Source organism: Macaca nemestrina, chromosome 11 (genome assembly GCF_043159975.1).
Source record: "Macaca nemestrina isolate mMacNem1 chromosome 11, mMacNem.hap1, whole genome shotgun sequence".
In the NCBI taxonomy this organism is placed as follows: Eukaryota; Metazoa; Chordata; class Mammalia; order Primates; family Cercopithecidae; genus Macaca; species Macaca nemestrina.
In genome coordinates, this window is record NC_092135.1 from 103,824,094 (window position 1) to 103,847,783 (window position 23,690).

General features: G+C 45.7%; 1 protein-coding gene across 6 annotated transcripts in view; it reads left to right on the forward strand.

The window, feature by feature from the left end:
• LOC105468039 (neuropilin 2) overlaps nucleotides 1-23,690 on the forward strand; it is a 115,865-nt gene that overhangs the window by 69,239 nt on the left and 22,936 nt on the right. For 3 of the 6 annotated variants that reach the window (XM_011717969.2, XM_071073277.1, XM_011717966.3), the window contains exons 12-15: nucleotides 1,362-1,502; nucleotides 12,388-12,650; nucleotides 14,369-14,465; nucleotides 15,677-15,697. In XM_011717969.2, coding sequence (XP_011716271.2) covers nucleotides 1,362-1,502; nucleotides 12,388-12,650; nucleotides 14,369-14,465; nucleotides 15,677-15,697 — 522 coding nt within the window. Of the gene's footprint in view, nucleotides 1-1,361; nucleotides 1,503-12,387; nucleotides 12,651-14,368; nucleotides 14,466-15,676; nucleotides 15,713-16,846; nucleotides 23,681-23,690 lie in introns of those variants that run through there. The other 3 variants (XM_011717967.2, XM_011717965.3, XM_011717970.2) reach the window with 2 other exon arrangements.

A 23,690-nucleotide genomic window follows, 5' to 3' on the forward strand; every position in this document is an offset into this window, starting at 1 on the left:
TGGTAAGGGCTAAGGGCTGACTTTTCCAAGCCACAGGTTGATGCTTCTGTAATAGATTCCATGTGTTTCTTCTAAACTCAACCTGAATTTGGCCAAGGGTGGGCAAATGTTAAATATGCTGTCCTGGAAAGGGGAGGCATTTACAGGGCCTGGTGGCAATCTTCCTCCTCCCTCTGACGCCAGCAGTGCCCTGCCCCCCATGAGGTGAGCCCTTCTCACCCCTAGGGTGAGTAATTTGTTTCTACCAGTCTGTGGCTCCCTTTAGACTTCCTAACCTGCATTCTAAGCCCTCCCCACGGAAATTCCTCTCTAAGAACCCTGGGAAGGGAAGTGAGAAGGGCAGAGACCCCACTTCCTCCCTGCTACCAACATTAGCCGGCATCTTTCCGCTGTCTCCGCAGGCACAGCTGGCAAATAACCACATTTGGGTTCCCATTTCCTCTTTCCCCACCTCCACACCACCCCGACTTAGTCACATATTTGGCATGAACTCATACTGGAGTTTTGGAGCTGGGTGGAACCTCAGAAGAAACTCTCTTGGTTCTGTCTTCAGGCTCAGGCAGGTGAACCACCAAAGCAGACAGGACACCATTGTGTCCTTAGTTCCTGGATTCCCATAGGGAAAGCATTCTCCACCTCCCTGGGGTCGCAGCCTCCAGGGATTCAGCACGATGGGAAATTGTTTTTCCTCCTGGTCAGCACTGAGCTGAGCCGCTGGCTGGTCTGGTCCCTTCGATTTGCTCTTACCATGCCAAATTTCCCACCGGGCATACCTCCCCGTGGAGATGCTGGACTGTCCCAGTCTTCAGAAATAGAGACGGATCACAAAGAGGTGAAGTGTAGCAAACAAGCCTTCCTTGTTTCTGAGGTCACTTTCTCCTCACTGGGCAGAACCTCCCAGGGATTTCAGTCTCTCTGGATGCTAATGGGCCGCCCCACCTCCTCTGAGAGCCAGGTTGGCAGGAGATGAGATAATACTTTTTTTGGGAGCCAGCCTTCCACCAGGGCACTGGGGAGACATTCTTCTCTGGCATTTAGGGAACAGCAATTTTCACATTTGTCTGCTGTCCGAGGTGGACAGAAGAGGCTGATTAGAGCCCGAAGCCATTTGGTGGCCTCATTTATAATTGCTTACTATGGGAACCACTGGCAGACTTGGCTTTCATGCCTGGGAAGGATGAGACCAAAGCCTGACCCGAAAGCCAGTGATCGCCAAGATGAGTTAAATGAATAAGCAAAGGAAGCCACTTCTTTCTCTGCTCTCCACTCAGGCCTTGCCAGCCATTTAAATAGTACTACTGTGGCTGTTCTCTGAACCCATTTCATTTGCCTTCCTTTGGGTTATTATTTTCCCCTTTTAGACAAAGATTTGCAGCTCCCTTCGGGATTCAATTGCAACTTTGATTTCCCCGAGGAGCCCTGTGGTTGGATGTATGACCATGCCAAGTGGCTCCGGACCACCTGGGCCAGCAGCTCCAGCCCGAACGACCGGACGTTTCCAGGTAAGCCAGCTGTGAGTGAAGAGATGAAAGAGTTAAGGCTAGCCTGTTCCACATACTTCAACCCCAGATTCCCTTACAAGCTTTGTAACTTCCCACCGCAGAGCAATCCTCTGTTCTTTGCCCACAAACCACCACAGTCTTTGCTCAAGACGTCACCTCAAAGAATAGCCGGTTGGTGGTTCCCAGCCTCTCTTGTGATTACAGCACAGCCTGGAAGCTGGGAGGGAGAGGGGGAAGCCAAGATAGAAGAAAGAGGAGAAAGAAAGAAGGGACAATTGGGAGGCCCTAGGAGATGGGGTGAGTCAATGTCCTCTTGTTCCCGTAGCCAGCACCCACTGCCATTATCATGGAGCCCCTTGTCAACTTCGAGCTGGGTACTGTTCCTAAAATGGCTCATGGGGAGACCACTGGCCTTGAGTCTGATTTATACATCTCTGAGGGTGCCATTGCTTCTATACCAAGTCAATTTGAGGGACCAAAATGCGGCCACACCCATGGGTATCTAGCAGAGCTGCCTGGCACTTGGCTTCTAGAAGAGTATTGCTGCCAGTCCTGGATACATTGTTAAGCCCACCCTTTTAGTTTCAGGAAGCCAGATTTCAGAAGCCTCTCCTGACACTGCTGACAACAAGGGGTTGCCTCTAGCCCTTCTAAACAGGTAGCAAGCGTTGTCTGCTCTCTCCGCTGTTACGTGCTTTCACAGCAGTATGATGGTAAATGTTTAACAATAGGCTTTTCAGGGATTAAAAACAACAACAACAACTGCTTTTTAACGTTTGTCACTTTCAGTGGTATAAATACCCTTACCATAGCTCCACTTAAGCTACCAACACAACATCAATGGAGATGGAGTTGAGAAGTCAGTAATAGAGCATTATACAGTTTTTTTTTCCATTGTGCAAATACAGTAGACAGAAATGACTCCAGAAGTATAGATACTGATAAAATGTATTAAGATAACTAGCAAGTGTTGAGTTTTCAGGATTTGTTACCTTTGTTTTTTAATACAGTGTATTGAATTATAGCTTTATATAATTTAATTTTTACCAATGAATACATTTAACAACTGGCTTTCAAAACACTTGACAAGCAGCTCTCACAAGCTGGTACGCCTTGGCTCCAGCACAGCACTGAGTGACTTTGAATTCTCCTGTACCTCCGGCCTGGGCCTGAGACCTCCATCAGCACTGGAGAGGAGAGGGGTGAATTCTGGAAATTTAGTAGATCAGTTTGCCAGGGCACAAAAGGAAAAGACTAGAAAATAAAAGAGGGAAAGGGACCTTCCCTTCTGCAGGCTTCCTTAGAACTACTTCTCACCCCAAGCACTGGCGTGTCCCTTCTTCCTGGGGGGCAGCAGTGGGACAGACGCTAGGAGAGCACTTGGAGCTGGCCTCCTGACACAGCCCACACTTGCTTCCCCGGAGGGTCACAGTGCCTGATCCAGAGAAAAACATTTTCATATTTCAAGTGTTTATCTCTTCAGCATTTGAGTGCTCAGAGAGATTAATATCTGAAGATCACCACGGCCTCGGGCAACAGAAGAGAACACTTACCCTAGTCTAGCCTTAATCACCCTCCCTTCTCTGTTCACTGCAATAATGTTTAATTAATATAATGAGCCTCCTGCACGTTGGGAAAAAATACTTATTTTTATAACCCAGCCTGGATTTTTCATTTCATTTCCACTCCTTTGAGACTGCATCCAATTAATTCATGGTTGTTCCCAACCCCCATGTTGTACCTGAATGTAAAGAAGGTTTGTGAGGTCTGTGTAGGTGTGCGTATTCTAGTGTTAATGTGTGTGTGCATGAGTGTGTTTGTGGTTTCTGTGCATGGGTGTGTGTGTGTGTGTGTGTGTGGTACATACCTCAGCAGAGGTGCTTTGCAAAAAAAGATATAACCTGGGTCCTCTGCAGGCTGGGGAGGTTGGCTGGCTCTTATTCAGTGTCTGTCCTCAGGTTCATTCTAATGATTCTGGCCTCCTCCCTTGTACTCTTCTAAGCATACTTTTTCTGGGAGTGTCTGAGGGCAGCCCTACCCAGGCCACAAGGCCACCAATTACCGAGTCACAGCTCTAGGGGAGCTTAAGTGACCTCCCTCTGACCCTGGCCTGGACCTCTGTTTCTTCACCCATTCACCACCACCTCCTCCTCGTCCAGTCCTGGCCTTCACCCGAAAGCCCCTATGGCTGACCCTTGCTACTGGTGGTTGGGAATTCTAGTCTTTGTCCTCCTTCCAGCTGATTCATTACACCCTGTGGTTTGGGAGGGCTTTTCAGAGCAAGCTTACAAAGTGGGCAGAATTCCAACCTTTGGCTGAATGGATGGGGACAGCGAGAAAATTAGGGCCATAAGGAACTGCTAAATCTAATGTTGTTCCTCCCTTAAGATATTGAAAGGGAAAATAATTATTTTCCTATTCCAGAGGAATCCCTGAAGTTTGGGAAAGTGGCACTTGTAACCTGCCTCCAGGAAACAAAATCATAATATTGTTCTCAGAGCCCTTCCCTCTATCCTCTGATGACTTTATGAACCGTTCTCTGTATTTCCCATTTTCCTTCTCCTTACAAAGCTCGATACTGGGCGTTAAGCAGGAGAGGAGAGAAAGCCCTTTCTGTTCAGGGTGGTCCTTTCTTCTTCTTCATCGAAAAAAAAAGGAGGGGGTAGGCCCTGAGGGGATTGGGGAGAAGGGAAGCAGCTGGCTTGGTTGGGGGCAGAGCAACTGCTAATGGGTTCAGAGCGGCTGGCGCCCACGGAGTCAGCCTGAAAGCCTGTTGTGTGCCACACTTTGCCATCCACAGAGGGGACCGTCCCACTCTTCACGAGCGTGTGCCATATGCTTCATCCCCTTATGAGATAGGCAAACAGAAGTAATGAAATTTAAGAAAGGAGGTGTCTCCATCAAGTGTGGGGGCACCAGGATGAAGAGACAGGTGGACAGGAAAGGATCTAGCTGTGTTAAAGTACCCGACACAGGCCATAGGATGAGCAGGGCCTGTGGAAGCTGCTTACATTCCTTGGATGTTTTCTGATTTCGTTGTTTTCTCATATTTTCTTTCTTTTCCTTTTCCTTTTAAGTAAGCAATTAGTTCTGTTCTTTTTGGCCAGTGGTTGCCTAAGGCTGACAAGACACCCACTGGTTTCATTCCACTGTTTTTGTTTTTCAAGATAGTCTTTCAAGCCACTCAGAATTTCTGGTTTTAGTTCTTTGCTTGTGGCCTAGCTGCCTGGAGGGTGTTCACACCAGCCTCTCGGGACCCTGTTCCAAATTCAGTGACCCCTGCTAGCTGCAGAGGAACACTCAGTGTTCTCTAAGAAGACACTTTGGCTTTCCTCTGTAGTGACAATGACATAGGAAGCACCCCCTTAGTAGGACATGGCATGTTTCCTACATTCTCAGGTGCTTTGATCATAGACAGTTTTAAGAATGATCAGAGCCCAGCCTTTAAGAACTGAGGCAAAAACTCATAGGGTGAGCAGGTATCTAAAGCTGCAGCATTGAATATGGTAGCCATGAGCCATGTGCGGCAATTTTATTTTAATTAATTAAAATGACTGCAGTCAAAACTTCAGTTCTGCTGTCCCACCAGCCACATTCCAACGGCACAATAGCTACACTGTATTGGTCAGTGTATAGACAGGGCATGTCACTGTATACACGGCATCATCACAGAGTGTTGTATCGAACACCACCACTCTGGTGCTTTGGTCATCAACATGAGAGCAACCTCCAGGGACCCTTGCTGATGCTTTAGTTCCCTGGTTTTGGTGTGAACCGAGAAGCAAGTAATGGAGGGATGTGTCTTCTCTGAGATCTCTTGATGGGAGTGTTCAGTGGCTGGTATCTTTATAGCTGTTTTATTCTCCCTCACTGGATAACTACAGTAAAGTAAGCAAGTAACATGGCATTAGATGGTGTAAGAACTATTGTGACTAATCAAAAAGAGCATTGTAAGTAAATATTAATACTAAGTAAGGTCAATAATCATCATCATTGTGATTGCTGTAGTCATTATTATTGTCAGGAACGACACAAGATGAGATAAAGGGTACTAGGCCAGGTCAGCTTCAGAACCCTCCAGTGTGTGTTCCCCCTATATGTGTACTCTTTGATTCGTGGGCTGGCCTTGTGAAGTCTGATTACAGTATTACTTCAATGACTTTAAATCATGAAAGTGATAGATAGAAAGAAAACAAGCGAACCTGATATTGAGCAGAGGTTTGACTGCCTAGCCACAGCCTATAGGATTGAGGGAACAGAACCTTTACTCTAGGCTCAAAAACAAGCTCAAGTGGGAGTAAGTCGAGAATCTTAATGTTATGAAAGATCCAAATTTTACAAACGGTGACTGGCTATTCCTTCAAATTTAAGTGGTAAGATTGTTAACACCTCATTGGGGCTATTTTGATGCAGATTGGGCCATTGAATGAATTCCGTTAGAGTGGGAGACCAGAGCCTTGATTCACTGGAGGCATACACAAGAAAATTAAGTGAAGTGTGGGTGGGTATGGTGAGTGGATGGTTGCCGAGAAATCAGAGGAAATAATTGATAAGTGAATTTACTCATAATGGGCTTGATTTTTTGACAGTGAGCAAGTGGTGACTGAATTGAAAAGCAACTCTGAGTTCAAAAGATCGGGTGGGACCAATGGCAGCACACAATTCATTGAATTGCTGTTAGATTGAACTGTCTTCAGAAAGAGGTTACTGTGGCTTGGCTGGGGCACAGACACTGCAAATCCAGAGACAGAACTTCCTGGGCTCTGGACCATGATAGATAATTGAAGATCAGGAGCAGCTTGGCTAAAAGAAAGCCAATAGTCAAGGAATAATTTCAACTGGAAAAGAAAAGGATAGAAGCCCTTCTTTAAGGAAGGTAGAAAAATGTCCCTGGCTTTGCAGGAAAAAATAACAGCAGGAAGAAGCTTTCTTTACCCTTTTTTTTTCCTGCAAATCATGATTGGTTGAGTCCCCCAGCAGTGTGTGGATTGATAACGAAGGGGCAGAACGACAAGACTGCCTCAATGGCAAAACCTTCATGAAAGCCGACATAGCAAAAGACAGCTCTGGGTAGATTCCTGCAAGGACTAGGACTGAAACCTTCACTGTCCACAAAACGGTCTGTTGTAAACCTTGAGAACATCTTGCTAAGTTTATCCAAAGTCAGTGTTTCCCTTAACTGGTTGCTAATTTGAGGACCTTAGCAGAGATAGGCTGACCTTGGAAGGCCAGCTGAGGGCTGACTCATGTTTTAAGCATGGACTATGCGAAGAGACTACATCTCCTACAGCACTAAATATTCTTTCAGATGGTCATTTTAGTAGGAGGGCAAGATGCTAGCCAGGAGATGTACGTGTTGGACAGATGGTGTGTTTGGCTTTGTGATAGCCAGGAGGATCAAGCTGGTGATTTATTTCAGGGTTTGGTGAGGTGTAGACACAACTGATTCCATTGCTGTTGGGCCAGTCGCAGTCACATGTTCACATGACACTTAAGCAGCTGAAGCCAGATGCGGCCGTAAATCGCCAGGTGAAATATCAAGAGACCTTTCCAGAGACAGCAGCAGGTTAAAATGCTGAACGGCCCTGTCCTCTGTGCTTCCTCTTCACCCTTTTGAACTCCCGTTGTTCATTCCCAGGCGATTGTTTTCCCTGTGTCATTGGCAACAACACATGTTTTGGGTCAAGGACCCAGCAAAATGCCTCCCAAATATGTCAGGTCCAGGAGGAGAGGGATTGTATCTCTGGGACATTATTTCTTCATTCTCTTTCAGCAATCGAACATATTTCCTTTCCATTGTCTTTTTCTTGGAAGCTGTCCATTGCTGGCGTCATAGCCATCAGCTACAAGAACAAGAAGGCAGCTTCCAACAGGCAGGGCTGGTTCTTAGCTGGTCAGTCGTCATGTTCAGGCAACCTCTTGACAATCCAAAGGGCTTTACCTCAAGCTTCAAGTAAATAAAAAAGTAGCCCCCCGCCCCCACCATACCAGCTTTATTCACTGTCAAGTAATCAGTAGCCACTGTATACTTAGAACACCTTCTGTGTCTGACAGTGGTGGGCCATAAATCGGGAGATTCCAGAAGAACAAACTTCAGTTGCAGCCCGTGTTTGATCTCAGTATCTACGTGTGGGTGCCATGACTTAAAAGAGCTGAAGCATTTATAGTAGCTTGGAAGAAGGGTCAGTGGAAAACCAACACTGCCCTAGAAAGTAGACATTTGAACCATGCCCTAGGAAGTAGACATTTGAAATTTGAACCATGCCCTAGGAAGTAGACATTTGAACCATGCCCTAGGAAGTAGACATTTGAACCATGCCCTAGGAAGTAGACATTTGAACCATGCCCTAGGAAGTAGACATTTGAACCATGCCCTAGAAAATAGACATTTGAACCATGCCCTAGGAAGTAGACATTTGAAGGGGCAAGGGTTCCTAGAGAAGCAAAGACTACAAGTTTTAATTCTTCACAAGTGAAAATGTCTCTTAAGTCGGAGAACAGAAATTGGCTGTGCTCCATCAGGGGTAGAAGGAGGAAATGTCTCTAAATGACAGCAGGAAAACTTTAAACTGAATTTAAGAAGTTCCTGATGGTTAGGGTTGTAACCTAGAAAACACACTACAGACGTGGCCTATGGAAACTCCTTCTCTGGAGAATTTAAAGTAAAGGGTGGACAGCTGTTCTCAGATGCTTTTGGCATGGTTCCTCTGGGAGTCAGGACTGGCCTGCCCTAAGGTCACTTGAGGTCCCACTCTTGTTCCAGGATCATGTAGTATTTTATTTCATCTACTGTGATGAACACAAAAGACCTGTAGTGAACCTTGCAGGATGGAAAACTTGGGGCCGGCTGGTTTTTGAAGAAAGAGCAGATAGGGAGAACCAGTCTTATTCCAGAGAACATCTTTACTGCCCTCATGCCAAACATACTTCTTTTTGAGTCTTGGATTGGCCTTCCTGGGTTATTGGCGGTCTTTCTATCCTTTTTCTTTCCAAGTAAAATAAAGGCAAGCATAGGAGGCAGTGTGTAGAGTGATATTAATAGTAATAACTTTTCCTGAGCTCTTACTGTGTCCTTGTTACTGTGCAAAATACTTTACATGGCTCATTCCATTTACTCTTCCCCCAACTCTATGCAGTAACACTGTCTTTGAATCCATTTTGCAGATAGAAAGACTGAGGCTTTAAAAGCTTCGTGAGTTAGGCTGGGAGTCCAACCCAGATGAAAAGCTATGCTCTGGCAGGTTTACTCAGTCCAGTCAGGATTCAAATCCTACATCACTTCAATTCTCTGAGCCTCAGTTTCTTTTTGGTGAAAATGGAGAAGATGGTGTTTATTTTGCAGGACTAGATTTCACAGGGAAGGTGACATCAGAGGAGGCAGGTAAAGCCTCCCATGCGATCACACACAGGCAGCAGGTGTTCAATGTGTTCATTCCTTTCCCCCTGCTCTTCTTCTCCCTTCCTTGGGCTTTTCCTGGTCTGAGTCATTCCTTCATGATGTCCCTGGTTCTAATCAGGCCTCTCTCAGTGACAGGCGCTTTGCAGCTCAGCATCTCTCTGACTGATGTCTACTGCTAATTCCTTAAATTTACATATCATCTTTCTTCCCTGGAGCTCATAGCACTTAACAGACAAGTGGGGCACAAATGATTTAACGAAGTAAAATCCAGAGGCCTGCTCGTCTGGAGATTCTGCAAACTAGTGGATTAGCTCAGATGTCAGCACTGAATTATGATCCTTCAGCTGCTCGTGCTAAGCATGCCACTAGCATTAACTCCCCGGTCTTGCAATGGTCCCTTAAATCATGCATAGAGATTGTCATTTTATTGTGAGAGGGAGGAGAGGGGAGGGGGCTACCTGGGGGGCAGTCACTGGAAGGGGCAGACTGTGAAACCTTTGGCCTGGCTGTGCCTGGAGTTTTAGTAACAGGATGGGTAAATAGAACAGACCCAGATACAATCCACTTAGCCCAGTTCTTCACACCTCCACACACATCTTACTTACCAAATTCTAACCATGATGCCATGATTTCCCTGCCGCTTAAGAATGTAAATTCACACAAGTGATAGTATTTCTGCCAAACAATTTTCAGGCAGCAAGTGGGTCTTATTTGCGAAACTGTGAAGGAAGAAGGCTGAATAATAAATCTCTAAAATCTGGTTTCCTTTATATATGAGCTGGCAACAGTAAGGGCTTGGAAATTACCGGGAGTGTGGGAGCATTTGAAGGGTTCTCACTGGTGTCTCGGTACACTGGGTGCTTCCACAAGCCACCTTGTCATTACTGGTGCACCTCACCTTTGAAAGGGGCTGTTGGCTTGGGAGGGTAGAGGGAGTTGTGAAGGGATTATATCAAAGGGATTATGAGAAGCTAGCTGATTCTCCTGTCCTCATTTCCAATGTATAGCCTCATATCATTCTTAACCATGTATTTATCATTCTCCATTCATCCATTCATTCATAGAAACAAAATTTTCTTGAGGAGTGGCATATATATAGCACTGTCTAGGGGTAGAGAGAAGAAGCAGTGTTAAACCTTATTATTTGTAAGACCAGCATTTACAATATAACTGGGGTAATAAGACACACCAAAAAGCCAGTTAAATTATAACGCCTGGCAGTGAGTGATTACCTGCTGAAATCCATGGAAAATGGCCTGAAGTCCTTTTAAAAACAAGGTAAAATCAGCAGTACAGTCAGTAAATGCTAGAGTTGTTGAGAAAAGAAGGGGATTAATGTTGCGTGTGCCAGAATCGTTAGGAGAAGAACTAGCCAAAGAGACGGGGTAGGTGGAGTGGTTTGAGGAGTGGAGAATTACAGCTAAGAGGAGAAAAAGCAGCAATGGACCCAGTGGGGAAGCCAGTTTGCCTTAAACAGAGTGTGATTGATTGCAAGGACTTGGGGCAAGCTACCTGCAGAGCAGCTGAAATAAAGAACTTATTGCATGAAGGTGGAAAACCTGCAGTCAGGTCTGGGCTCTGCCATTGCAGTCGCCTCTCTACCTTGGACAAATCACTTTAACCTTTCTGAGCCTGTTTCTTCATCAGGTGCAAAGTAAGGTTAGTAAGTCCTAGCTCACAATAATATAGAAAGGATGAAATGAAATATTGCATGTAAATGTGCTTGTAACCTGTAAAGCATTATGCAAGAATGAGCTTTAATTATTATCATTAACAGCAGTAATAGTAAGATCTGATAGGGGAAGCACAGGTTTAAAAGATCTTTGAGGGTCTGATATGGCATTGGTGTATCCTCCCTCAGCAGACACCATTATTAATTCTCTTCTGTAGACAGCTGCCTTTTAGTTATCTGTGCTGATTTTGGCCTCGCAGAGGTCACACCTTGTGGGGTATATAGACAGACATGGCTTTGGATGGTTGAGGAGGCACAAACTGGAATCCCACATACGCATACTAAACTGGTCTCATTTGACTTCAGGGGAGCATAGCTTCTGAAGCACTAATCCCAGATAGTCTAACAGGAAGGGGCTTAGGGGAGCAGGGAGGTAGGTGAGGCAGCTGGGGAGCCGAGAAGGGAAGAGCTGTTTCTGGGCCACTGATGGGAGGTCCAGCACAGGCTCAGCGCTCACCTAGACAGGTGAGGTCAGCAAGATTCATAATAGCAAAGCAGTGGTCCAGGGACTATTTCATTGATTCTAGGCTCTAGAATCCTAGCCCATCTACTGTGACAAGTCCAGGATGTTCACATTCCCTGTGGTGTAAGAAAGCCCTGTGCACCTGTCCTAGGTTAACATGACCTCACACTAACATGATCCTAAGGCATCTGACATGCCCATGTTCCGTGCTGCACATGTGGTAGAAAAGTGGCCCTGACATCTTGCAGAAGTATTCAGCCTCAGATGCCCCTATGTTTCAGGGCCAAAAAGAGGTAGTGAGATTTCCTCACCAAATGCCACCTTGTTCTCTGTACAAGTGGCCAGAACGGTCCTGTACAAGTTGGATTTGAAGGTGCAGGTCACACCTGTGTTCTGTAAGGCATGTAGTCTGCCAACAACAACAAGAACTCGGTCTTCCACATGAGTGTCTGATGAATTTGAAACCGATCAGCCAAAAGGCCATTCTCTAAACATTTGGATTGGTAAACCCTTAATTTCCCAGAACACATATATTCTCTGCTAAACACACAGCCTTTGTTAATAATAATGACAGCACCTTTATCATTGGAGCCATATGTGCCTGGCTGTCTGAGAGAGGCCAAGTTCAAGCCTCCCTGAATCACCCCTTTCAGCTCCCACCCTCTGTTCTGCTTGAAGGTGACACTGGGCTTCCGAGTCACAATCACTAGAGCCCGAGCATCATCTAGGAGCACTGATGGAGACAGAAGGTTTTACATGTCAGCCATTTGGACAGTACCCAGCCAAGATGGCCAGGGCTGGAAGCATCAACCACCTGGTCATAGTCACCCTCCAATCTAGCAGCCACCTCACCCCCTATAATCTGTTCCCTTGTAATTCAGTCCATCAGATTGCACTGGCCCTTTGGGTGAGTTAATGATAAATAAGATGTGGGTCTGGCCTTGCAGAATCTAGCGGGAGAAGAAGGGCACACGCACGACTAGCCAAGACGTAAGGCGACCGCGCTGGGTGCTCCACGTGAAAGAGATGGAAAAGAAATGATACCTGGAAATAGGCAGGAGGGACCGATTTGACTTACAGACTCAAGAAAGGGCTTTAAGAAGACACAACATTTGAATCAAGGCTCTGCAGGAGCCTTAAGAAAGGGTCACAGAGCCTGGAGAACAAGGACATGAATAAACCAAAGACACCAAAACTCAGTCCCAAGTTTCCCCTGGAGAGGCCACAGCAGCACACTGGTGTCTTTCCCAAGTGTTTATCAAGAACCTCTGTTTGGGTTTGTTTCCGCCAGATGACAGGAATTTCTTGCGGCTGCAGAGTGACAGCCGGAGAGAGGGCCAGTATGCGCGGCTCATCAGCCCCCCGGTCCACCTGCCCCAAAGCCCAGTGTGCATGGAGTTCCAGTACCAGGCCACGGGCGGCCGCGGGGTGGCGCTGCAGGTGGTGCGGGAAGCCAGCCAGGAGAGCAAGCTGCTGTGGGTCATCCGCGAGGACCAGGGCGGCGAGTGGAAGCACGGGCGGATCATCCTGCCCAGCTACGACATGGAGTACCAGGTGGGGTGAGCAAAAAGGGAATCTTGTGATCCGTATTTCAATATTTCAAAGGGCCGAGCCCATTCATCATTAGGGAACGTGGTTAAGCGCTACTGTTTTCATTGTGTTTCTCACGTTACCATGGCAACTGAATGACACTCTTATTTGTTATTCAGAATATGCCTATCTCTACACCCAGACTTGGTTCTTTGTTCCTCCTGTTGCCTTTTATATTGCTGAAATCTCCAACAAATGTTTCTCCTCTCCATTTTATTTTAGATTGCAATCAGGTAAGCTGACAAAGGGACACAGAAGCCAGGGAAATAAATACAAACAAACACTCCACACACAAGAAAAGAGGTCTGTGGAGCCCCTTCAGATCTGGGGAGGAAATAGGATAATCTCCCAGACCTGTCCCAGGGAGTGTGAACGCAGGAAGGGGAACGCGTGCTGTTCGCGCTCAGTGGCCAGCAGACGTGAGAGGCTCCTGAGTGAGTGCTCTCTCTCTCTCACCAGCTCCCGGGATGGAGTTCTGTTATCTCTGCCCCACAGAGCAGGAGACTGAGGCACAGATGGGTATGTTCAGCCGTGGTTGCAACTTGGGTAGGAGTAGACACACTGTGGAAGAGGTGACTGAGAACCAGCCAAAGCATTAACCTTCTCCTCCCCAGACGAGGAGCAGCAACAGATGGCTGGTGCCGCAGCCAACTGCTCACCCAGCTTGCCAGAGGACATGTGCTAGTTTGCAGAGAGGAACCTGGGGAGGGCGAGCATGAGGAATGATTAAAGACCACAGAGCCCAGGGGCTTCAGTGTACAGCCTGCAGTCCCTGCCCCTTGAGGTTGCAAGGCATCCTGAGACCCTCTCCACCCCCATCTGGGTCCCCACTTACTTGCCTGAGAGCATTGTATTGTAGCTACCTGTTTGCATTTGTGTCTCAGCCACTAGATGGGTGAGCTTCTCTGAACAGAGATCTTGTCTTAATAGGCTTTGTTACTAGCCTTGTGTCCAGCGCATAGTAGGTGCTCAATAAACGGCTGGTGTAAAAACAAATTCTTTTCCTCCGAGTTGTAATAATGAAGCCCTAAGGCAATTTATAATAAGAAGCACACATCCAAACCTATGTGCTGTATTTCTCACATTACCCCCACCCACTCGTATCTTCTGAGTTTTCAAATACCTGGATTGGGCATTTGAAAGATTTATGAGACAGGAACCTTGAAAATAGTGAGGGAAGTTTCAACCCCCCTTTCAATATTCTCTGATTATGGCCCTTTTAATCAATACATTCTAGTTACTGGACAACAATATCCACCACCTTGTTATATTTTCTTACCCCCTTAACTATGCATTTGATTTGAACAAACTCATTTTAAATTAAGATTTCAAGAGCTGTAGCCATGTGGTCAACAGATGTGTACCAGGTGCAATCTCACACACACACACACACACACACGCTTTAAGCTGCAGCTAACAGAAACTTGGAAATCTTTTTTTTTTTTAATTTATTTATTATTATTATACTTTAAGTTGTAGGGTACATGTGCCTAATGTGCAGGTTTGTTACATATGTATACTTGTGCCATATTGGTGTGCCGCACCCATCAACTGGTCATTTACATCAGGTATAACTCCCAATGCAATCCCTCCCCCCTCCCCCCTCCCGAAACTTGGAAATCTTTGCACTGTTTGGACTAAGAGACTCAGTTAACCATGGCTCGTATTCTTCCGGCTTCTAGATTGTGTTCGAGGGAGTGATAGGGAAAGGACGTTCGGGAGAGATTGCCATTGATGACATTCGGATAAGCACTGATGTCCCACTGGAGAACTGCATGGGTATGTGAATATCTGTCTCTTCGTGGCTCTTTCAAATAAGGCACCAAGGGCTGGGATAAGCAAGAGGAGGCAGGACACCATTTTCCAATGCAGTCGTTACCCGGGGGGTGGGGCAGCAACAGTCTCTGCAGGAGGTAAGGTGTGGGTGTAGTTGTGTCTTATGCCGGGTTCAGGGTGGGGGGTGGTGTGAGTGAGGGGAAGGCTTAGATCCCTGTTCCCAATCAGAAATAGACGTGCACTAAGTACATGGAGGTTCAGGGTGCCAAGACCCCATCAGCAAACCCCAGCTTTTCGAAAAGAAAATGCTAGAGGACGAAAGCAAATGCCAGTCAAAATTATATGCTGGAAAGGTTTGATGGATTTAATGGAAGCCTTTACCGGTGAGCAAAAATAGTACATATGTTATGTAAGAGTGATAACACAATTACCTGAGTAGCTCTTTTACATGAATGAATTGCAGAGCAAACTGTGGCATTTGAAGTAAGATTTCAGATTTTTCTTTAAAAAGAATGCCTCTAATGCCCAAGATTCCAAAGTCGTTGTAGGATTAGATATTTCAGGCCAGGTGACTGGCACGAGAAGGATATCATAACCATCATCTTGGTCAAAAGCACCTGCGCAGGCAGTCCACCTGAGATGTACACATTTTCTTCAGGGTCTCCTGCTGCAGATGAGGTTACCCTGACTGTGTCCCCTCAGAGCCATGGACATTCCCCAAACCAAGAGGGGAACCCTGAGAAGGCGTGGGGGCTGCTTTCAGTCAGCACAGTGGCTGCAGTAACTCACCAACTGCCTTTCTTGGCACACGAGCCCGGGCATGTGTGTGCTCGATGATGTCAGAAGCACCTGGGACCACCCCAGTCCCTCCGGGCAACTCTCAGGCCCCGGGCATCTAAAAGTAATCCAGGCTCTGAGAAAGTAATCAGCAGTAAGTGACTGATTACAATGCTTTTGGGACCCATTTCTCTCTGAAGGACTTTTTGTTTCAAAGCAACTTTGAGAATCCCACCCTGCCCCCGCCCCCCACCCCATCGTGATGATGTGTTAGAGCCAGCCTAGAACATGTGGAAGATGTGGGGCACTCTCCACGGAATGGTACAAAAAAACCTAGTGCAGTCATCTTTATAATATTCATCCAATTATTCACCCTAAATTCACCCAGTTATTTCTTCCCTTTAACTAAGTCCAATTTTTTGTTTGTTTTTTTTCAGAACCCATCTCAGCTTTTGCAGGTGAGAATTTTAAAGGTAAAAAAAAAATTTATTTTTTGCATGCTTTTTCCTTCCCCCATGTGGTGTGACTTTGGTGGGGGGAGTCAACCTCCAAATTTGTCAAATCTCGCAGGAGAAAAGAGACGCCACACCTTCCTGCCACTAGATGGCACTAGCAACACCTGTAGACGCGGGAAAGGGGATTGAGATCCTCACTGTCTCTTGTTTAATTAAAGTTTAGAAACCTATTAATAGAGACAAATCGGTTGCAGATAAACCTTTCAGCCTTGCATTGTCCAACGGGGAGCAATGAGGCTGAAAATGCAGGAGTGGTGAGAAAGCAGACACTGTGGGAAGACTGAGCCAAAAAAAGAAAAAAATTCAGTATAAATTAAAAGTGAAATGAGGTGGCAATGATTTCTCTTAGCCTGAAGATGGTTTCTTTCCAGTTCCAGGGTACCAAGGCAGCAGTCTCAGTTAACCCTCAGTGAGGCACGGTGGCAGGCCGCTTGTGAGGGAAGGAAGTTAGGAAAGAGACACAGAAGTGGTAGCCTCAGGAGGAAGAGTTGCCAGATTTAGGACCTGGTGTCCAGTCAAGGTAATAAGGAGGTGCATTCGATGACTGGAGCTAGAGCACTTTGAATGAGGACTGAAAATCAGAAAGGATGTGTTCTCCCTCAAGAAAGCAAAGAGAGAGCAGAGCAAAGTGAGAAGAATTGGGGATGCTTGCCTCATCCAGGTTAAAAAAAAAAAAAAGGCCTCCAGCCTTGGGTGATGCAATGTCGTTTGTACTGTTACAATGCAGCAGATTTTACATTTTTCCCTCTGTGCAGTCCTATTAGCTGACACTGCTGAAGTTCCCACACTGGTTTCTAATGCCAAACATTTAGGAGCCACTCTAAATGCATCACTGCAGTTGGCTTGAGTGTAAAAGCACACACAGAAACACCCTCACTGAATGATGGGGATTCTTCATGACCTGTTTGATGCCAGCAATTGTGAGGATTGCTGTGCCCTCTTTATACTGGCTGGGCTTACCCCCACAAGTGGCAGCATTGCAGAGATAAGGGCAGCCATTTTTATATCTGACGTCTAGACTAGTTATCTTCACTCTCATTAATCTGTCCAGCTCTGGGCTAGAAAGAGATGAATTCCTGGTTTGCCTCCTAGATGTGCTCCCTGACTCCAAATCATCTCACCCAATTTGCCACTCATCAGCTCTAAGACAGCCAGTGAGGAGCAAAGCTGCAGACAACAGGGGAATGACAGACCGACATAGAATATATTTCCTTTCTTACCCTTCCTCGCATCCCTGAACCCCATGCCCGCTCCCTGTCCCACAGTTGTAAAAGTATTAAGAGTATTCATGTGCATACACTGGTGCTCTCTAGGGGTGAGGTTTATGTTAATGTAAATCCAAAGTACTGGAAGGAAAGCTGAGAGCCAAACTGAACGACTTGGATTACAGTCGAATTCGAGTTCTAACCTTCAGGACCCAAGGTAATGCTTATATTGGTGAAGTGAAACCTGTGGATGTTGTTTCACCTGACTCTCTTTGGGTTGTGGAGACTCACGGCTCCCAGAAAGGCTGGGTAAAGACGTGCCAGTAGCTGCTGCAGACACTGTTTTGTGTGCACACCGTGTCGGGCCATGACTGACAAGTACAGTGGCTAAGTGCTAAGTGCTTCACTTCCGTAAGAGAATAAGCAGACCAGGGCATGTGTACTCTCCTTGAAACTCTGCTTACCATGAGACTTCACAGGCCAGTCATGTTCTTTTGTAAAAAATATATACATAAAATACCATCTGAGCGGCAGGGCTCATTTAGCCAAAATAAACACAGGGCTTAGTAACTTGAAGGTAAGAATTTCCAGGGTGCTCCTGGTGGGTCGCTTTGAGGCTAAGCAAAGGCAGTGCACAAGTTGCATGGATTGAGCCATGGCTTTCGTCCTGGAGGATGGCAAGCATCTTTGGGAAGAAGAAACCAAGGCTTGGGGAGCAGAGACTTGGCCAATGGACACAGTAAAGAGCAGAATCTGAACTGGGAATGGAGAATTTCATTCACCTTGGCACATTTTACACGGAGATCTGAATTGGTAACCAGATGAATCTAGTGCCATGGGTATCTCCTTTCTGGCTGAGCCCTGTTTGACCACAGCATGCAACTCTGTGCCAGCAAACTTTTCTGTTTGAGAGAGGAGGGGACTGTGTGTTCCATCTAACCTAGTGACTCATATACTATTCCTCTTATGGTCAGGACAGCAGGAGTCCTCTCTTGATCAGGGCGTAAAATCAGCCTTTTCCCTCAAAAAATGGAAACAGATAAATCAGGTTTGGGCAGGCAAGGTATGGAAAGTTGATGTTGAAACACTACCAACCATAGCATTTACATTGTTAGTACGTTTTTCAAATTGGAGTGTTTTTCTTTTCCTTTATAAATTAATCATGCAACAGAAGTAATCTCATTCTTTAGGAGCAATCAATGTATAGGAAAATCTTTATGGAAATACAGTAAAAGTGGCCTTTGGACCTGCAGTTATTAGATGGTCTCGATCTTTTGTATTTTGAAGTATCTTTCATTTTCCGCCTCTTACTGATTTCTTGCCATGCAATTTTTTAAATTTAAATCATCCTGTGTTTTCTGCTGTGTGTGTATATATATACACACATATATATATACATACATACACACACACACACACATTGTGTACCAGGATGTGAGTCAGTAATGAAGAAAAAGCTTGGAAGAAAAAGAGATCTGTGTTGAGAAGAGAGAAAGAGAAGACAGAATGAGTAAACTGTGTTGTCATGTGATTTTTTAAAAAGACCCTTTTTTGTGGTTGTTATGAGTCACATTTTAAACAATGTAGCCTGGGTGTGCATTCTTTTCTTTTCTTTTCTTTTTTAAAGCAGTGGCTATAAACATGGTGCCGTCATGTATCTTTTTCTAGGATTTGAGCTTCAACAAATGAAAAACCGTGTGTATAGAGGGGGAAAAAAGAACCGAAAAGTGGTGTAATTAAGGTGATGGATATTTCCTCTTACCCAATACTTTCTTTTTTCAATAAAAGAAAAAAGAACAATAAAGAAGCCAGTAAAAATATATAAAGCCCATAATCAGAGTTCTGGGGTTGTTGACCAGGTGGTTATTTTTAGCAGCTCACCTTGGAGGCAAGAGTTTTTGTTCGTGTTAGAGGCTGTGGGATCTGAGCAAAGCAGGGGCAGAGAAACGATCTGATGCCCTACCTGTGAGAGACTCATGGAAATCCCAGCTGGGTGCACCTGTGGAAGGTGGTTGTCAGAGGGAAGGATTCAGAATGACTGTCTTACGCTAGTGGATGCTAAAAGGAACATCAGTGTCTCCTGTTTCGGCTGGGAATGTGGGGTTTATGACTCACACCATTCCTGAGGTCCAGGGCCCCATTTCTTGGGTCTCCCTAGGTGCCTTTCTGCAGTCCTCCACAGCTCTCATCCAGACAAAACCAGGAGAAAGTGCACATCCACAGCTGTCTCTTGGGCATAGAGGGGAGCAGTATTAAGAGAGGCCCATTTTGGAGTAATGCTGGCTGGCATCTGACTCTATTCCTCAGGCTTTAAGTTCTGTTTCTTTGGTGCCAACTGGCCGATCTCTGCATTTTGCACCGTCATCTCTCCTTTCCCATTCCCACCCTCACCCTCTATTGCCTGCCTCCCAAAGCTTTGTCTTCCAGGGTAAGGTCCCCCATCCCAGGGCCTGGCGTCATATTCCCTTTCTCCCTGGACTCCCTTCCTCCCATGACTCCTTCTCCTAGAAGCACTTCTGAGATGCAGAGAGGGTTAAATGGTTTGCACATAACCGTCTGATGAAAAGCAGAGAAGTGTTCCTAACCCCTGCCAGGGTTCCAGATAGGCGGCTGTAGTGTGTGAATCCTCCTCCTTGCCCCCACCCCCTTATGTCTCCAGCTGCCAGATTAAGGCTAGGTGTTGCGGAACAAGAAAGCATGGAGATCAGATGCGTGAAGCGGGTAACTGCTTGGTGGTCCTCCTTCCCCGGGGGACACGGAGGTGTTCTTTGTGAGGTTCGCTGGAGCATGCTGCCTCTCCTGCTACAGAGGCCTGACACGTCCCCTCTCCGTCAGTTTACCACTCATGTAAACAACTGTCAAGGCCAGCTTATCTAGGGGTGGAAGAAAATGTTTTTCACCAACGTTTCCCTCCAAGAACACAGGGACAAGACTCAGTTTACAGAAAGTAGCATCAGTGCCACCAAAGAGTGTAAAGCGTCGGAGACTTCAGCCAGTCAGAGATCTGAATTCGGAGGCATTTAAAAATGCCTCTAGATGTGGGAGCAACCCACATGGTTTCTGCCAATTTACTGAAAACATCCCGGCGCCTCCCGCCACACCATGCTTATAGGCAGATGGAAAGAGTCAGTTCTCAGGGATGCCTTTGTTCTTGTGCGTCTTTTTTCCAAACACACCAGAGGGCGTGACCACATTCTTCTACTATCTTCTGTAAACTTATCTAGAGGAGCCAACCTTTTTCTGTTTGTTTAATCTCATAAATTAAATAAACCTTTTATCTGAAATGTTCCTTCACCAGCACTTCATTTTTAACCTGTACAGAAAGGACTGTGCAGACAGGCCAGTCCTGAAACAATTCTGACATGCAGTGAGCCCTTTTTGAAAGAGAGGGAGAGAAGGCTTACCCTTGGTGTCTTTCAAAACACTTCTTTTGGAAACCTGGGTGACTCCCCCAGGTCCAGATGACATTTCATAAATGCAGCTATAGTATATGCTTTCTCATTTCAGTGATTCCATGAGAAACTGACTTGACTGAGACACGCCAATCCTCAGACAGGTTCAGACAGAAACAGGAGACAGAAAGGAAGAGGACTGTTTCCTCTTCCCTCCCTACTTGGTTAGAGCAAGGAATCTGCAAACTTGTTCTGTAAAAGGCCAGACAGTAAATATCTTGGGTTTTACAGGACATACAGTCTCTGTTGCAAGTACTCAGCTCTGCCATTGTGGCATAAAAGCATCCATAAGCAATATGTAAACAAATGAGGGTGTCTGTTCCAACAAAACTTGATTTACACAAACAGGCAGTGGGCTGGATTTGGCCCACAGGCCACAGTGAGCTGACCCCTGGGTTAGATCACAGGCTGGGATTTTGTCCACCTGGTTCCAGCCGTGACTCTGCCACTTGCTAGCAGTGTACAGGTCCTCGGAGGACCCTGGGCCATCTCTTGGGTTTCACTGAGTGCTGCTCTGCCCTTCTCCACAATTATCCTCCAAGTGAAACCAAGAGAAAATCACTTGTCCTCTCAAGCTCTCAGGTCTCCCTTTGGAGGGTCATGAGGAATAAACAAAATGGTTCATGTGAAGCCCATAGAAGGAAATGTCCACTCAGGGTAGCCATTGTTACAGACATGTTTCCCAATTGCATATTAATTCAGTAACCCTATTTGCAGATAGGAATGACAGGAGCACTACCTCATGTGTAATTATTTTTCTTATTTTCTCCCATGCCTGGTTTCTTAAACTGTAGTGTTTCTCAAAATTCAAATTCTTTGTGTTTGCATTGCTTTTCTCTAGGGGACTCAGAACTTTTACAGATGGGAGCCTGTGCAACCTTGCAAATGCACTTGGAGTTGAGTTATTGACCAGTTAAATATCTGTTTTTCATTATCTCACACAATGGGAAAACTTTGTAGAGAATTTGGGGTGGGAATTAATGAAAAATAGTTCCGGAATTGAAAGCATTTTCTTTCCAGTTGAAAAAAGACATCGAGTAAGCGGTGGAAATTAGGTCAATCAAAGGGAAACTTCAGGTCAACAGATCAACCAACTCCAGGCAAGGTTGAATTCTCACCTACACTTTCACCCACCTAGCCCAGGCTCCTTTTTTGTCAAGCAATGGCTCGATCACCCCAGATGGCTGAAGGGGCAAGTGAAGCTAAAATTGCACAACTCAACAATTCGGGCATCTGGTGCAGGTGACATGCACCTAAAGTGGGCGCCTTTTTCTAATTTCCCAACGAGGTGCCGTATGAGCTAGCAAAATCTATAGCACTTTCTGAAAATAACTCTCCAGGGAAGTACCAGTAGGTCATCAACATTTTCCAGGGAGTCTGAACACTGGTCCACATATATTCCTCTATGCCATCCATCCATTTATCCATCCACCTATCCATTCATCCGTCCATCTGGCATTCATTGGATTGCTGCTTTTATCTGGGAAGGTGCTTTGGGTGTGAATTCAACCCCTATTGATTTATCATCTTCCTTTTCTCTGGCTGGCAAACCACAGCCTCATTAGCATACAGCCTCAGAGAGGCTAGAACAGAGCCAGATTCTAAACCAGCACACTCCACCTGCCTTTGGAGTTGAGTCTCTTTAGCTGGTGAATGTTCTGAGAAACTTTTAAACCCAACCGCAAGTCAACCAAGAGTTGCTTATAGGGGATCAGGAAGGGGTTGCTAGTCGTATCCTCTCTTTTCTAACATTAACGTTATTTCTAACCTTTCAACATTAAAAGCATGAATTCACATAGTACTATTTTTCATTTCTCCAAACAAATGCCCAAAGAAAATGTTTAAGGAGCCAGCATAATGTCCCCCAAATAGATTTTTGTCACTGAAGTTTTCTACATGTTGATAATTTCAGGGGAGAGAAAGATAGGTAGAGAAGGGGAAGAGGGTCTTACCTAAAGTAGAATTTGTCTTTCAAGTAGAGCAGGATTCTGAGAGACTATGTCTGTATGTCTCTGATTCTAAATATGTAATCCATGTACTAGGATTTCACCTTGCTTAGCAGGTGCCCTTGATTCTCTCCATTGTGCCCTAACACTGTCTCTTATCATAAGAAACACTGTAAGAGGAGCATGAAGACTTCCTCCTTCTCCAGCCTGAGCACTTTAAGCCGTGGGTGGTGTATTTTGTGTTGGAAACCAGCACTTTGGCTGAAGGAAAGCAGACTTTTGAACAAAGATGATGTAGTGATAGAGGGAATGTGGGTAGTTGTGACCATGTTCTGCTTGACAAAAATTTGTGCTCCAACCTTTGTGGTCTGGTCAGGTACTTCTTCGGAGGGAAAGCTAATCCCTAGGGATTTATCACCTCCCTTTTCTTGATGGGTGAGCTGCAGCCTCATTAGAGGGTGGCCCTCACTATGGAGCCACATGAAAATCAGAGACAAACCCCAGGATACCCTTTGGGGAGAGGAGGGATGTCTCTGAGGAACTCCGGGGGCATCCCTTAACACTTGAATGTTTCCTGTGCATTTTTGTGAGCTCATGTCGAAAATCCAGCAGCAGGATGGTTGCCAGGCAGCAGATCTTCTTAGTGACCTGAATAATGAGTTGACACCAGTTCACTGTGACTTGCAAGCTGGCCATTTCAAGAAACCATTTCCAGCACCTTGCTTTCTCTTCCTCTCTGATTCTATGCTTAATTTCCACCATGGCCACAAATATGAGAGAGAGAGGCCTTTCTCTGCTATGGTGATGAAACTAATAAAAGACAGAATTAGTTTGGGGACAAAGACAAAGAGGGTAGGCAATAAGGTGGGAGAAGATGAAGATGAAGAAAGGGACATTCAAGGGATCCTGGGATTCTGGGGTCATTTCTACCCCAGGGGATGTGGATGTGGCTGTCAAAGTGTGTGCAGAGCAACACATCCTTGTCAAAGCTCTGCCAATGTTGTGGGATTTCTGGTCACCCAAGCGGTACCAATGAACCTGCACCCTAGCAGAAGGGGATTCCAACAGCAGGAGAAAGCAGTGATTAAGAGCTAGGAAGCTGAGCAGGCTTTGGAATATTTTCCAAGGAAAATGTTCTCATTTTTCTATCACTTCTGAGAAGACATTAGAAGGTCTGACCCACCTCTCACCTATTCCCCAAATCAAAGAGAAGAGTTCTGATGTTCAGGCTGCAGGAATTAGAGAACGCCGACTCAGAAATAGGAGTCTTAGCCTCAGTTCAGTGTTTGATTCACCAAGCATTTACTGAGTGCCTTCTTTGTATAAACCCTTA